This window comes from Mobula birostris, chromosome 11, assembly GCF_030028105.1.
Source record: "Mobula birostris isolate sMobBir1 chromosome 11, sMobBir1.hap1, whole genome shotgun sequence".
NCBI lineage: Eukaryota > Metazoa > Chordata > Chondrichthyes > Myliobatiformes > Myliobatidae > Mobula > Mobula birostris.
The window spans coordinates 5004965-5022131 of NC_092380.1; the positions used below are offsets into that span (position 1 = coordinate 5004965).

Genomic DNA, 17167 nt, shown 5'->3' on the forward strand with positions numbered 1-17167 from the left:
TAACTGGAATGATTGGTGTCAGATGGGGTAGTATCTCAGATGGCTGATCTCATGTGACTTTCATACACAACAGTCTCTAGAGTTTACAGAGAATGGTGCAAAAAAAACAAAAATATTCTGTGAGTGGCAGTTCTCTGTGTAAAAACGCCTTGTTATTGAGAGGGGTCACAGGAGAATGACCAGACTGGTTCAAGCTAACAGGAAGGTGAGAATAAACTCAAAATCAGACTTTGCAATAGTGGTGTGCAGAAGAGCATTGCTGAATGTACAACACGTCAAAACTTGAAGCTGTAGAAGACCACAAGAGTTTCACTCCATATCTAATGAAGTGTATAGCTCTTGTGTGTAAACATCTGTTCTCTCTTTACTTGTACCAAGTCCTGTTACTCCATTGTCCTTGTGTATAATGGGTACTGCTCTTGTATCAGTATTTTATCTTTGTTATCCAACATTGTCTTGCATCCTTAGCTCGTCTCCAGTTCTGACTTGTTCGTCTCTGATCTCATTCTTCTGAATTCCCTTCCTAAACTTTCTGAAAATGCGTCTTTCAAGTTCTCCTTGGTTGATCATTGTTGCTTTTACACCTGAAGAGCCTTTACTGCAAATTCTTTTGTGGTAAAGGCACTATATCAATAAAATTTAACAAACACTGCTTTTCAATTCTTCCCTCAAATATAAAATTAATTTTTTTTACATTTATGACTTAGTATTCTGTATCACTGATTTGCTATGTTTATGCCCCTTTGTACTTCTCTCATGAGACACCTTGTTTTAGAAAGAAGTAATATTTCTATTGTATTCTCATACCATAGAGTAAAATTTCTAGTCACATCACATTTAGGATGGTTGTGAATATTGGTAGCTCTGGTTGAGGTGTTTGATGTTGCAGTGTTCGCCAAGCTTGGCAGTTAGCTTGTAGGTGTTTCATCACCAGTTGAGGTGACATCCTCAGTGCACGGTTGTTGGTGCACCAGAACCTTTGTGGTATCCCATTAGTCTTGGTACACGACGATCGAGAAGGATGATCGAGATGGCTTTGTGGCTAAGTTTGCTGACGATATGAAGATAGGTGGAGGGGCCGGTAGTGCTGAGGAAACGGAGAGTCTGCAGAGAGACTTGGATAGATTGGAAGAATGGGCAGAGAAGTGGCAAATGAAGTACAATGTTGGAACGTGTATGGTTATGCATTTTGGCAGAAAAAATAAACGGGCAGACTATTATTTAAATAGGGAAAGAATTCAAAGTTCCGAGATGCAACGGGACTTGGGAGTCCTCGTACAGGATACCCTTAAAGTTAACCTCCAGGTTGAGTCAATAGTGAAGAAGGCGAATGCAATGTTGGCATTCATTTCTAGAGGAATAGAGTATAGGAGCAGGGATGTGATGTTGAGGCTCTATAAGGCGCTGGTGAGGCCTCATTTGGAGTACTGTGGGCAGTTTTGGTCTCCTTATTTAAGAAAAGATGTGCTGATGTTGGAGAGGGTACAGAGAAGATTCACTAGAATGATTCCGGGAATGAGAGGGTTAACATATGAGGAACGTTTGTCCGTTCTTGGACTGTATTCCTTGGAGTTTAGAAGAATGAGGGGAGACCTCATAGAAACATTTTGAATGTTGAAAGGCATGGACAGAGTGGATGTGGCAAAGTTGTTTCCCATGATGGGGGAGTCTAGTATGAGAGGGCATGACTTAAGGATTGAAGGGCGCCCATTCAGAACAGAAATGTGAAGAAATTTTTTTTAGTCAGAGGGTGGTGAATCTATGGAATTTGTTCCCACGGGCAGCAGTGGAGGCCAAGTCATTGGGTGTATTTAAGGCAGAGATTGATAGGTATCTGAGTAGCCAGGGCATCAAAGGTTATGGTGAGAAGGTGGGGGAGTGGGACTAAATAGGAGAATAGATCAGCTCATGATAAAATGGTGGAGCAGACTTGATGGGCTGAATGGCCTACTTCTGCTCCTTTGTCTTATGGTCTTATGGACACCATGGAGGTTCTGGTGCAGGCAAACACGAAGCAGGCTCAAGAATTTTTAGAAGCATGTTTCTCTTCTGATAACTCTGTAAACAAACATAGCGAAATAGATGACATCCATGAACCCCTAAGAGCCAAAGAAATGTGAGCCAATAGAATTCAAAGGTCAACTGAAGGGGTAGCCAGTCAGGACCTAGGCAAGTGAACTGGAGCCTATACAAACACGAGCACTTCCAGAGAGAAATACCAACAATTGCGTACTGAGGATGTCACCTCGACTGGCAATGAAATATCTGCAAGCTTATTGCCGAGCTCAGCAAACACTGCAACGTCAAGTGCATCATGGTCTTTTTGTCATCATCCTCTTCTGTTAACTGTGCCTCCAATTTGATGTTGCCCACAAAAGTTTGAAAGTTGTACTCCAGCCTTCACATCAATGTGTTAACTTGATTTTTTTTTTCCCCCCTACAGCCATCTTCACAATGGATGAAGAGTCAACCAGTCAGGATTGTGAGCCTTTCTTTGAATCTGATTTGGATGGCGAGAGCACAGATGGTAAGTCTACAGTGGGGGGCAGCCTCAGTGGCTCAATTCTGGTCCTATATGCAAACCGTATTGAATCTAGTATAGGCTGCATAAGTAGGAAGGAGCTGTTTATTCCATGGTACTCATAGTGGCACACTCGCTCTTGTCATTTTTAAGAATTGGATTAATCACAAGTTGAGGTAGTTAAGCCAATTTAGTAAATGAACATTATCTCTACTGGTGTGGAGTGGATTTTAGTTCAGTACTGCTTACAACAACACACCTTTGTGGATGGTTGAGATGCATTTCATGATATAGCATAGACTTGTGTTGAAAAGGCTTTCTTTGATGCCTGAGTGAATTCTAGCTTCCATTTCTATTTTGCATTTGTATTTCTATTAGAGCTGACTGATGGTAAACCTCCAGGAAAATTAGGTGGTTTGGGAATGTTATGGGACCAGGTAGAAACTGCATGGGCTGTAGTAGTAGTGCACTCACTTGTGACAAGGCTGATGTTCCCCTAAGGCAGGGTTTCCTAACCTGTGGTCCACCATCCACTCAGTTAATGATTGGGATCCATGGCATTTTTTAAAAAAAAAAAGAAAGAAAGAAAGAAAGAAAAGTTGTGAACCCTAGTCCTAAAGGGTTTCCAAGATGTAATAGTGAATTCCCTTAACGGAGAGCACCTGTCCATGGCGGTATTTAATGTGGGGAGGCTGATGCATGGACATGCCAGAACACAGTCCTCGAGAGTTCAAGGTCAGGGTCCAGTGGCATGGAATGGAAGACTACTGGGAACCCTTTACTGTTGAAGCTTTTCTCCCACTTCACTGCTATCATGATGTGTCATCATCTTCCACCAGCTCCACCACTGAGTGCTTGGTTGGATCACTCTTTGCCTAGAAGCTTCCCCTTGAACTTGCCATCATGGTTGACCCTACCAGGAGTTAAGTGCCAGATGGCTAAACTACAGACTGCATTGCTCTTTGGATCTCAAGAACTCAAAAAGGCTCTCTACCACCACAAGATCCTTGCAAAGATCTGCATGGGCAATCCACCTAGGTCTTGCACAGTGGTTACAGTGTATCTGATGTGTACTGGGACTCCAAGTGTTTCAATATCTTGTAGCTAATTGGTAGTTTTGCTTTACCCCTTGACTTGCAGATGGCAGTTTGAGCGAAGAGCTTCCTATTCGTCCACAAACTCTTTCTCAAACAAAGTGTCATCAATATGCCAAGTCCTTGCCCGTGTCAGTTCCCATCTGGGGATTCAAAGATCTGAAGCCAAAGAAGTTTGCTGATGGAGATAACGATGAACGGGTAAGGTATATTCTCTCCTGCTAGTATGCCAAAGAATTATTATTGCTGAAACTGACCATCAAGTTGGTCTTTTAGGAAGAGGTTCGACGTGCTTAGTAAAGTATTTCAGTGTAATATCCAAAAAGGAGCTGGATAAATATCTGAAAGGGGAAATGAATATGGGTGGAACCAACTGGATTATTGCATAGACCCCATATATCATTGGGCCAAAAGGCCTCTGAGATTTAACCATTATGTGATTCGGAAGCCTGCTTGCCCCATCTAGATCTATATTAGGTCCTATCCCCACATGATATGGTTGACTCCCAAACGGCCCTGAGGCAATCCTGTGAACAACTTTGGTGTTCCAGATGTAGGGGGAAAACAGGAATGGGCAGCAACAGCCAGTTTGCTAATGGTGCCCACATGTCAAACAAGGGACAGCATCCCATGCCTCTTCACTCTTGAACAAAAAAAAAAACAGAGTGGGGGGGGGAAAAAAAAGATAAATTAAGAGTCTTGGCTTTCTGATTTTCTCATCTGGTCAGTGATGGGTCACCCATTTGGCTGCAATTCCAGAAGGAGCTCACTCACCAAATAGAATTGAGAGCATTGGAATATCTTTGTAGATTTTTGCCGTGCTCTTTTTTTTCCTGGGGGAGGGTGCAATCCATACAAGGCCCCATTGGATCCTACAGTAGTCCCGCAAAATAATTGGGCTAACAAACCTGGTGCAGTTGAATGAGGAATAGTCCCTACTATATCTACTGCTGTATATAATGTAACAGCAATATTTATAACCATATAACAATTACAGCACGGAAACAGGCCATCTCGGCCCTTCTATTCCGTGCCAAATTCTTGCCCTATCCTAGTCCCACCGACCTGCACTCAGCCCGTAACCCTCCGTTCCTTTCCTGTCCATATAGCTGTCCAATTTAACTTTAAACGACAACATCGAACCTGCCTCAACCACTTCTGCTGGAAGCTCATTCCACGCAGCTACCACTCTCTGAAGTAAAGAAGATCCCCCTCATGTTACCCCTAAACTTTTGTCCTGTAATTCTCAACCCATGTCCTCTTGTTTGAATCTTCCCCACTCTCAATGGAAAAAGCCTATCCACATCAACTCTATCTATCCCCCTCATAATTTTAAACACCTCTATCAAGTCCCCCCTCAACCTTCTATGCTCCAAAGAATTAAGACCTAACTTGTTCAACCTTCTGTAACTTAGGAGATGAAACCCGGGCAACATTTTAGTAAACCTCTGTACTCTCTCAATTTTATTGACATCTTTCCTGTAATTCGGTGACCAGAACTGTACACAATACTCCAAATTTGGCCTTACCAATGCCTTATGCAAATTCAACATTACATCCCAACTCCTATACTCAATGCTCTGATTAATAAAGGCCAGCAAACCAAAAGCTTTCTTCACCACCCTATCCACATGAGATTCCATGTTCAGGGAACTAAGCACCACTATTCCTAGACCCCTCTGTTCTAAAGCATTCTTTAATTTAATTTTTCAATAAATCATAATTTATTGTGTCATACAGCACAGAAACAGGCCCTTCAGCCCAACTGTTCCATGAGAACCATCTAAGCTATTCTCATTTTACTGTATTTGGTCCATTACCTTCTAAACCAGGGATTCTCAACCTTGGGACCATGAGCCCCTTGCATAATAGTATTGATCTATGGCATAATAAAGGTTGAGAACCTCTGTTCTGCATCTTTCCTATCCATTTACCTATCCAACTGTCTCTTAAAAGTTGTAAGTGTACTTGTCTCAGCCACTTCCTCTGGCATCTTATATCACCTTTTGTGTATCTTTAAATAAAGTTGCTCATCAAGTTCATGTCAAATCTTCTCCCTCTTGTCTTGATTCTGTCTTCTAGCTCTTGATTTTCCCAACCCTGACTAGAGTGCATTCACCCCATGATTTTTGTGCACTTCTGTAAGATCACCTCTCAGTCTTCTACGCTCCAAGGGAAAAGGTCCTAGCCTGTCTCCTCCCCCCCCCCCCCCCACCACCTCTCCCCATAACTGAGTCCCTCAAGTCCTTGCAGTGTCCTTGTAAATCTTTTCTGCTTTCTTTTCATTTATTTAACATCTTTTCTATAGCAGGGTGACCAAAACTGAACACAGTATGTCCCCACCAACATCTTGTACAAACACACCATGAGCTCCCAACTTCCATTTTCAATGTCCTTACTCATAAAGGCCAGTGTACCCTTACTATCAGAGAGTCCAAAACTTGTTTTTGAGAGCTTTGAAGCTATAGGCAGTGTTCCCAAGCACCATCTTTCCTGTTTACCATCTCCACCACCCTCTCCAATCAAGTTCTCCAGCAGAGGTGGCCACTTGCTTTCAAATAAAACATTTAATGTAACAAGGTCCCAAGGTGCATCATGGGAGCGATGGTGATTATTGGCTTTGACTTTGTGTTGGATTCCCTGAGTGGAGGATGGAGAGGTAAAGTTTGGGGAGCATCTAGTGCATAGGATCCAGTGATCTCAATGAATGAATACCAAAGATATTTACAGATTTCAGTGCTGTTTCTACATTTCATTGATATGTGATGCATACATAAAAGTTTAATAAGATCTTTGGGGAAAAAATATTAATAGCTTCATTCCCCCCCTCCCCCCGGAGCAGTATATTTTGTGGTCTGTAAATAAATAATTCCTGCATTCTAGATTTTTTTTTGTTACTATGGGATAAGTGGTTCCTTTTTTTAGTTCTGTCAGAAAAAGATTAACTGTCTACACTGTCAGAGCAGAGCGGTTATGAATATGAGACTTTAGTACTTTAAATGTTCTGTTTTTGAGAGGTGTGGGAGCCATTGGTGGAGTCAGCAAGTGGACTTGCATTACAGGTCAGTTGTGATCTGATTTGAGTAGCAGAACAGGTTCAGCAGAGATGGAGGTAGGGATCAGAGAAAGTGTTGCAATGCTGGTGCAATGTCAATTTAATGTCATTTTAAAAAAAAAACATGAGATCCTAGACATCTGAAATAGCTTATCTCCACTGATACTGTGTTCCATGAGGCCCCTAGCTGAACTGTGGACATTTCTAGCCACTAGTTGCCATAAAATCCACTGACTGCTTTTCTTTTCGTCATCAGTTGCCTTCGCCAGACCTGGACAAGATCGCTGCCAGCATGAAAGCCCTGGCCATGAGCGTAACAGACGGCACTGAGATGTTCGGTGATCTGCCACGGCCCCGACTCAACACCGGTGATTTTCAGAAGCCCTATCGGAAGTATTAAATGCACTTTCCAACCCCTGCCTGCCCTTTCTGCCCTGCAACCCAAAAATACCTTTTCCTCCCAGAGCCCCCGTCACTCAACACTACAGAGATACTTTCTGGAAAGGAAAGAGCTTATTGGCCAGAAACTCATGGTAATCCTGGCACTACATGTAGCATTTAAGGTTGTGTATGACAGAAGACTGGGTCATGAGTTGATTACGTAATTTTTCTGGCTGAAGGAAAAGTATAAACTTTATAGTATATTTTTCTGGTTAAAGCATTGTATGAAGCAGAGTTGCTCGAATCTGCTTTTTGACGTCTAACTTGTTCTTGTATGTCTGTTTGTGTTTTCACTGTTTTTAAACAGTGTAACTGGGTTTCTTTGTTGTACGTGAGCAGGAATCTAACAGCAGGGGCAAGAGATCAAAGCAACAACTTAAGGGAATTTATTTGAAACCTTGCTCATCCATCCTACACAAGGCCAGAACTGTAAACCCTTGTCCATTCCCATTCTGAGGGGGAGATGAAATCCGTTTGGAGTATCGAGCACCCATTATACAGCTGTCCTCCCTCTGCCGTTCACCCCTCTGTCCCATACCATTGAATGCAGTGGAGTAATCTGAAGTGGTTCAGGTAGAAACTGAGTCTACCAACCGAGAATAAAACCCACTCTGTTTTGAGGCATTGAAGCTACATTTTAAGAATCTAGTCACTTCCAGAAGAAATGACTTTTAAGTTTGGTCTTTTAAACTGCATGACCCTGCCCCCCCCCCACCCAAAGAGCCCTTAACTCAATCAACTTTGGTAATGAGAAGCATTTGCCATTTGCTATGACATTGATGCTGACCTGTTTGCTGCTTCATCTAATAAGTAAACGTTCCTGGTGTCCGGGTTTCCTGATTTTTTACTTTTCATTGTTCCTTGCCTTTTTTTTTTGTGGAATCTGTCGATGGTATCGTCTTCAGGTGACCCACTAAACCACTGCAGTATACAATGAGTTATTACATGGGTTCATCACTGGCCTCATTCTCCCTTATCGGTTCGGTGTCACTATGGTGAATACACGTGGTCACCCAAGTCCACTTGAGAGATGTGGAGCACTTCTGCCCAGGCCTCTGCAGTATAGTCCCATGAGGTTTCAGTCCTTGTGATTATACACTTGGAGTCAAGACATCTGCAGCATTGGATAGGTATGTTGCACACTTTTATGCTGAGTTGGAATGATATATTCTACGACCTTTAACCATTGACTTTCTTGTGTATGGTGATGCTGTCAGCTCAGAGATACTTGTACAACAGTACTTGTCAAGACAGCTGGCTTACTTGCCAGTGCCAACATAGTGTGGCTGAGAATCATCAAAAGCACCATGAAGGGCTTGTCCCAGCTTGCCTGAGATTCTCCCATTGCACAAGTTGGCATGGGAACTGAATGTTGCCCATTTGTATTTTTTTTAAACCACCTCCCTCCCTCGCCTCTTTTCACACAACCCCAGATCCCTCCAGCAATCATCACAGCCTAGCCTTGTTTTTAAATAAATCTGTTGGCTCTAGCTAAAGAAATGCCTTGCAATGCAAATTTTTGAATTTGATTTCCCCTTCTGTTTACCTAACTTGACTGACCTCACACAGTGTGTTGCAACCACCTGTTTATAAACCTAAGTGGTTTGTCTGATGCCTTTTAGTGGTTTGGAAGCTGCTCTGTTTTTTTTTCCCCTTTTACTTGAATCGTTAAGCCTTGCAACACTTCTCTGTGCAGGCTCACATCAGTGAAGCTTGCAAACTATTGACTTGGTTTTGCACCCCAGCCCTTGCATCCTGTTGCTGCCCCTGTTTTCAACAAAACCTGCCTTGTTGGTTGACCTACTGAGGGGTTAAAAATGCCTTGGCTCTCAGATTGAAGCATTTGGTGGTGGAAGAATAACAAATGTGATCTCTCTGTTGTTAAGTTGTAGTAACAGAATGCATAGGGCATTGTCAAGGAGGTGGATCCTTTGTCCTCATTGTGTGGCTTGCAACTAAAGAATGAAGAAGCACCAGCAAACTTCTCCCTGAAAGGTCAGTGTTTTTGCAGTCCCAGCCCAGTCAGTGAGATTTTTCTCTGTTCTTTCATGTTATCAATTCATTCCACAGTCATTCATCTCCCTGACATCTGATAGACACTTCCCATAGACTGGGCAGCCAGAGATGTGTGCACAACCATTTCTGAATTTGAATGGAGCCCTTGTTGTGCATGAATGCACCATTGATATGTGTGGTAATGACTCTCTATGGCTGACCCTGAATTTCAGTTTGGATACCAGCTCCACGTTGAGAGAGCATCCAATTCCGGCAATATTTGTCTTGCTGTATCTATTCATTCTCAGCTGCTTGTCTTTCTTCAATCTGAAGCCTTTAGCCTGGGGGGCTCAGTTGGAAGGGGGTTGCTGAGCGTGGAAGGTTGTGATTTTTCCTTGCAGTTCATATTCAGGACATCAGCCACAGTGGTCACAGTTGTAATCCAAGTGAATGGGAATTTTTAAACTATCACTAACAGATCTCTCGGCCATGCCCTGATTAGGAAGAAGTGTTTCTGAAAGACTTTGACCCTACTACACATATTGGGGCAGAGACACTTTGGTTCGGCTGGCACACCATGATACTCCCCAGCTTGCTGCCACCCAGTCAGATTTCAGTGACCTCTCTGAAGTGATGCCTTGGTGCTGTTGATGGGGCTTGCGTTAACTCAGCATTGATTGGTGCATGTGACACTTTGCAGTCATGCAACTTGTTGCAACTTTATTTTTATACACTATTTCTTGCCCTGTCTCTCTTCCTCCCAACCTGGTGCAACTTTGCCTATTGCAGCCTTCCAATTGCACTCGATGACCAGAGTCTATCCATAATTTCTTCCACAACAACCTGTGACTGTGGTTGGCTACATCTGGCTACGAATTAGGATAGGGGGCAGTTGTGTAGTTTCCTTTGAGCTAAACACGGGGGGTGGGAACGGTTTATGTGGTTGTATAGTGGCTTGAGCAGAAGGAAGGAAACCACTGTCGGACTAGAACAGGTGGACTTGCTCCACAGTTGATGTGATTACTTTGAAACCCAGTTTTTGTTTAAAAGCTGTGCAAAGTACTCTTGCAAAATTATGTAAAGTACTCTTGCAAAAATCTGTTTTGGGCAAAATTTTATGTAATGTTTAAAACAATGCCTGAATGCTTTTTTTTAATTGGCTGTTTTAAGCACCTAGAAGAAAAAGCCCTTTCCTGCTCATTTCTGAGTGGAGTGGGGAAAGATTTGGGCAGGCATCTAAACGCTCTGATCTATGTAAGGAGCTTACTGAGTACAATCAATGCTTGCTTTTTTTCAAATGGCAATGTATTTAAAAACAAGTCTCCAGCAAATTTCTGTTGGGGAAAAATCAAATTTAACTATGCTCAATTTCCACCTGCCCCTCTTTATTTCTGCAGTCCTAACTCCAACTGACCAGTCTATCACTTAAGAGTAGGAGTGAAGGAATCCTCTCACTTTGCCCTTGTAAAGGTGGGTGGGCAGAAAGTAAGCTGGTAAGGTGCAGAATGTATTACTTTCAATTTCCTGCCCGCATCTCCCCCTACAAACCAAATTGAGCTGTGGGCCCAGAATTAAGGCAGTGAATGGCGAGTTTCTATAGAGAACCCAGCCCTATGGTGCTGTATAATTTTACAAAGCACTGTTCATAACCCTCCCTGATTATTACTGAGTTTCATTCTTGCTAGGCTAGGTTGTCGTTCAGTTACTACCATATTTTCATCTTCAGCTGACCAATTTTTTTTTTTTTGCTTTAAATGTGTTATGTTTTTAACAAAACTGAGGTAAACAAGGATGGGAGCACATGGTATGCATTTCATCTTTATTTAGACTGTTTCCACTGAGTCATTTTGAAGGACTTCTGTTGAGGAATGAGGTACTGCATCCTTTTTAGGATTGCTACTTTTCCAAAGCCGCCTTGTTGTTGATTAGACTCCTTTATCTGGATATGCTGTCCCTACTGTCCCCATCTCTATAGCTGTTCAGGAGGACTTCTTTTAAAAAGGAAAACTGGACATCAAATTAAGTTGAGACTGAAGGATGCTGCAGTTTCTGCTGCTGAGCAAAAGTTCTGCCATGGGAGGCGCACTCGCAGTGAAACTCCGCATCTTCAGAGGTGTCCAAGTAAACCTGTTGCTTTTGAAGATGTTTGATTAACTAAGTAGATAATTGCTGCTGGAAATGTGAACAGAAAATGGTGAGAAACTGACCAGAGAATATGGCTAATTTTTTTAAAAAGAATAAAGTCAAGTGATTATTACAGATGTGTCTTGTTTTCTTTCAAGATTGATTATTTTCAATCACCAGTACATGAGTGTGAAGAGAATGAAGTGATTGTTAACTCTGGATCAAGTGGTTCAATTTTGATATCAGTATGTATACAGTGTACAACCTGAAATTCTTACTCTTCACAGACATCCATGAAAACAGAAGAGAACCCCAAAGAATAAATGACAGGAAAAACATTAGAACCCAAAAACCTCCCTCTTCCTCCTCCCATGCACAAGCAGCAGCAAAGCAGCAACCTCCCTCCTTTCCCCCCCCACCCCATGCATTCAGCAGAAATGATCAGTGCCCACCATCCACCCAGCAAGCAATAGCAAAGCTCCCAAAGAGACCATGCTCTGCAGTCAACATGAACTGTTGTTTATCCACCAGTTTGACGTGCCACAGGCTCTCCAACTATGGACAGACAGAGATATCACCCATTTTCATAGAGAATGGGGAAACTAACAAGCAGTTGCTGTTATGGTGTTACAATCTGCCGTGTCACTTTTTATTCCGAGATCCTCCCACTCAAGAATTGGTGGCAAACTCTCTCATCTGGGGGGGGGGGGGAGAGGAGAGCAATCACTCGAGTACAGAGCGTCCATTGCTGTGAAATTGTGCTGTTCCTTCTCCAGCGATGCCTCACTGGGTGAGACTGGCATGGAATTTATCGTGTGCAGGGCTGCAAAGCAGAGGGCTGCATCTTCCAGTCCACTCCTGGATGTGTCAAGTAAACTGCCGGCAGGTGAGCTCCGGGAACAGGGTCTCGTCCACTGTGGAAAAACCACAGTTTGAGTGCAGCTGTAGATCACGGACTTTGACAGAACCCTAGTCACCTTGAAAAGAAAAAGAATTTGATGCAACATTTAAGAAAAAAACACAACAAGCAAAAAGAACACTATAAAAATGATAAATATAAATTGGTAAGATTATTTACATAGACTGTATACTTAAAGTTTTATGCTAGGTACTGAAGTATCTGTACATAAGATGTAAGATGGGAAAGGTTCAGGGACACAATGAGTGAAACAGGAGACCCATTTAAAAATGGGTACGTTAAGTATTTAAAAATATACACCAAAACTAAATTGTGTGTCTAGCTAAATAGATATTCATCTAAGCTACCCCAAACCACTACACTGTACATTCAGTTGCCCTTTAAGGATACTCTGCTAAATTCCCCGAATCTTAAAACCCAAGAAGTAAGCACGCTACTTAACTAAACAAACTGTGGGGGGCAGGGGCAGGGCTATCAATGTCTGCAATGGTCTTTCTCGGTGGTCCTTTAGTGCTGGTCACATCTCTCGGTCTGCAGTGGGGTCCCGTAACTGGCAAGAAAGAAAGAGGGTGACCCCCCCCCCCACCACCACAGGGGCTACCTTTTTATATCTCCAGAGTGCCTAGAACTGGAAATGGGTGCCGTGGTGCGTAAGCCAACGAAGGAGAGAAGAGTATTGCAGACTGTAAATGAACCAATCAGCACGATGGAAGCCGCTTTTGACTGAAATAAGCCACACCCTCCACATGACATAAGGTGACTCTGATGGGAAGTAATAAAAGTAGTGGAGTGGTGGGTCAATGGGTGGAGGAGTTGATCAGCCTGACGGCTTTTGGGGAAGTGACTGGTTTTGAGTCTGGTGGTCCTGGTGTGGATGCTACGTAGCTTCTTCCCTGATGGGCAAAGGTACGTTTTATTGTTAAAGTATGCATGTATAATGCAACACTGGTATTAGTCTTCTCCAGATAGCTGTGAAATACAGAAAGCCATGGGGGTTGTTGAAAGAAAAGACAAACAGTCCGTGAGCAGCATGGGTAGGATCCTTCATGATATTTCTGGCCTTTTTCCAGCACCTTTCTCTATATATGTCCTTGCTGACCTACCCAGCATCACCATCTATGGAGGTATTGTTCCATGCTAGATTTGCCTAGCTGCTATTATCTCAACCCAGCCTCAGTAGTTTTTTTGTGAATTTATATGGGAGGGAATTCGGCTTTTCAGTCTGGACTTCACTCCAATTAGGTCATTTGCAGAGAATGAAATAATTTGCGGTTTCTTTCTGACGTGGCTGATTAAGTCTATTGCTGGCTCATGGAGCAACCATGTCCCCCACCAATTTAACTTATAACGCACACAAAATGCTGGAGGAACTCAGCAGGCCAGGCAGAATCTATGGAAAAGAGTAAACAGATCAACATTTCGGGCTGAGGCTCTTCACCAGTCCCGATGAAGGGTCTCTGCCTGAAATGTCAACTGTTTCTCCAGTATTTTGTGTGTATTGCTTTGATTTCCAGCACCTGCAGATTTTCTCATATGTGATTCAGTTTTCCTTCTGACAGATTCTAATAACTGGTTAACCTACTGACAACCATGTATTTGGGATGCAGGAGGTAACTGCAGCACCTGGAGAGAAACCCATGCGATCACAGAATATGTGCAATCTCCACACGCTGTAATACTTCTGGCTGTGCCTCTGGAGGCTTACTGATGTAATTTTAATTTGCACTCTGCAGTATTGCAGAAATAGTAACAGTTGAATGACCAATTATAACCCGTAATGACCAAAGACATTAAGAAAAATTTGCTACCATTCAAAAAGGCCTCTTCTACTATTTATAATCTTGTCCAAACCATGTAGCACATGCTTCATGTTGTACTGAGAGTGATTGTCTGGACTGTGCTAAGATTGCAGCAATGCTACATGAATCTATAAGCTTCCAAGATTCACAAATGAGAGAGAATCTGCAGATGCTGGAAATCAAAGCAATGCACACAAAATGCTGGAGAAACTCAGCAGGCCAGGGTGCATCTGTGGTAAAGAGTAAACGGTCAACATTTCAGGCTGAGATCCTTCATCAGGACTGGGGGGTGTGGGGGGTGAGAAGATGAAAGTCAGTAAGACTTTCTGGGGTGGGGGGGGCTACGGCAAAGGATCAAAGTAAGCTGCAGAAAGTTGTAAAATTAGTCAGCCCCATCGTAGGTACTAACCTCAGTAGTATCCAAGGCCTCTTCAAGGAGTGATACCTTAAAAAGACAGCGTCAATCATTAAGTGCCCCATCACTCAGGACATGCCCTCTTCTGTTACCATCAGGAAGGAAGTACAGAAGCCTGAAGACGCACTCAATGATCAGGAGTAGCTTCTTCCCTTCTGCCATCCAATTCCTGAATGGACATTGAAACCATGATCACTGCCTCACTACTTTTAATCTGTTTTTGCACTACTCATTTGATTTGACTATTTGATATTACAATTAATAATAATTTTAAGTTTTAGGATAAGATGTCCATCTCACAACTTTTGAGTGAGCTTGATGTGCTTCTATGTGGCGGGTGGCCCTCGTGCCAAGGTAAAGAATTTTAGGATTTTAGAAAGAGTTGCTACTATTTGATTATGGAATAAAAGTAGGGTTTTAAAGGTTTAAAGTCTGGAGACATAGCTTTAACTCATGCTAGGAAGAGATGTGCTCATAGGAAGGGGATCTTAAGGTAATGCAGGAAAGGTATAGAAAGGAATGGCAAGGGGATTAATGGGGGTCTTAAAGGTTTAATGCCCCATGGATGTAAAAGAACTACAGATTCATTCCAATTTTTTTAAATTTGTTTTTATTAGGGCCAATCTTTCTTGAGTAATTTTTTTCAGATAGTTTGAGAGTGGGGTGTATTGTTGCATGATCAAAGTCACCAGAGAGAAGTACTGGTAGACATGAAGTTGTCTCTTTATTGGACAAAATGAGACACAGCAGGCATTTTACTGAGACCCTTTCAGACTAAGCGGTCTACTCGACTCAATGCTACACAACATTTTACGTGCTAAGGATCAAAGGACAATTCCATATTTCCAATACATCCACAATGCTTCCTTTGAACTACACACAAACTTCACACTCACACCACAGATGCCTGAATGCATTTTAATCATCATTAACTGTCTTCCCATTAACTATGATTCACAGCTTTTAGGAACCCATTGCTCAGTGCTGCATTTTAAAATTTATATTCATATTTGAAGACTGGTGGCTGAAGTCAGTTGCTGCAGTTATTTGTTATATGTGCTAACCCCCCAAAAAATGCCCTAACAGGGAGTAGGGTGTTGGCTGGAGATTATGGGGAGCCAAATGCTGTCTCGCCAAAGACCTGAGATGATTGGTCTGGCTCTGGTTTAGAAATAACAGCCGAGTTAAAGAACTTTGCCTTTTTCTTTTGTGCCACATTGATTTTGATCAGATTTATGGTTGTAGACATTTAATCAATGTTAAGATACTAAGTATGTTGTTGCATCTGGTTGGTTGGTAGTGTGTTCAATAATGGGAGATTGTGTTGCTTAATCACTTGCACAGGCTCCTAAATCCCCCTACATCAGTGTTTCCCGACCTGGATAATAATGTTATAAAAAAAAAAAGACTGGGAACCCCTGCTCTACATGATGGTGATTATTGTTTCTTAATTTCTAACCAGTTAAGAGAAATGGGGTCCATGCAGGTCTGGTTTCCACTTCCTGATTAGGAATTGAGAACTATTACAAGTCCCAATGATCTGATTACCAATCTTCTGCCAGTGGGCCACCTGATAGTCAGAATCAGGTTTAATATCTCTAGCATATGTTGTGAAGTTTGTTAACTTTGGGGCAGCAGCACAACACAATACATGATAAATATAGAAAAAGATTGATTTACATGTATGTATATTAAGTAGTTAAATTAAAATAAGTATTGCAGAAACAAATTTTTAAAGTAATGAGATGGTGTTCATGGGTTCAATGTCCATTCAGAAATCAGATGGCAGAGAGGAAGTAGCTGTTCCTGAATCATTGAGTGTGTGCCTTCAGGCTTCCGTACCTCCTTCCTGATGGTAACAATGAGAAGAAGGCCTATCCTGAGTGGGGTTCTTAATGATGGACACTGCCTTTTTGAGGCACCACTCCTCAAAGGTATCTTGAATACTATGGAGGCTGGTATCTCAACTTTAGAAGTAATTGTATACCAAACCTCTAAACACACAAAAACCCAGGCCAAGATGCCCAGTAAAAGATAATGGCCCAGATTTTGTGTTGGAGTCTCTGGAGGAGGGCTCAAACCGATAACCTTCTGACTCTGTGATAAGTTGGCTACCCACAGGGATACCTGAAGATTTAAGAACCCAACCAATCACAGGCAGTGCAGCCCACAACCAAATTAATTTGCAGTGGTTGGCCACAGACAGCTTTATTCTATACCTGTGTCACCTGATGCAGCGATCATAGTAAGCAGTGAGTAGATTTATGCCACTGGGTGGGCATTAGCTCTCCCTGCCCAATTTAGACATCCTTACTACTCTAACAGAGGAAGGTCAAGCCTCTCAGATGAGTGCCACCTGTGACAAATGCCAGCCTGGTTTGACCAGCTGATCTTACTTCCTGCTTTGTGGGAGCCATCTGGTCTCGACTCGATCCCTTTCCCTGATCTGTCAAGGCTCGGATTTGGAACTGGTCCAAAGCTGGCATTGTCTGTTGTGCCCATGCCAGGTTTCTACAAAGTTTTCCAATTAGTCCCTCTGTTTTTGGATCTGTCCTTGAACATTGCAAATGATACACCTTCAAGCATATTGGTTTCCATGTGTTTACTATGAATCTGATACACAGCCCGTGTTGGCACTGTATTCCAGGCCACAGCAACTAGTTGTGCAAAAGGTTCACAAACATGACAAAATCTAAAGCACCAAACACAAAATGCTGGAGTAACTCAGCAGAGTAAATGGTCACTGTTTTGGGCTGAGACCCTTCATCAGGACTGGAAAGGAAGAGAAGTAAGAAAGTGAGGGG

At 42.5% G+C, this 17167-nt stretch overlaps 1 protein-coding gene across 2 annotated transcripts in view; it reads left to right on the top strand.

Moving 5' to 3' along the window:
- Nucleotides 1-11363, top strand: part of akt1s1 (AKT1 substrate 1 (proline-rich)) — a 49989-nt gene extending 38626 nt beyond the window's left edge. For both annotated transcript variants that reach the window (XM_072271523.1, XM_072271522.1), the window contains exons 3-5: nt 2444-2527; nt 3662-3816; nt 6927-11363. In XM_072271523.1, the coding sequence (XP_072127624.1) occupies nt 2444-2527; nt 3662-3816; nt 6927-7070 (383 nt within the window). In that variant the 3' untranslated portion in view covers nt 7071-11363. The remainder of the gene's footprint in view (nt 1-2443; nt 2528-3661; nt 3817-6926) is intronic.
- Nucleotides 11364-17167: the final 5804 nt, after the last annotated feature.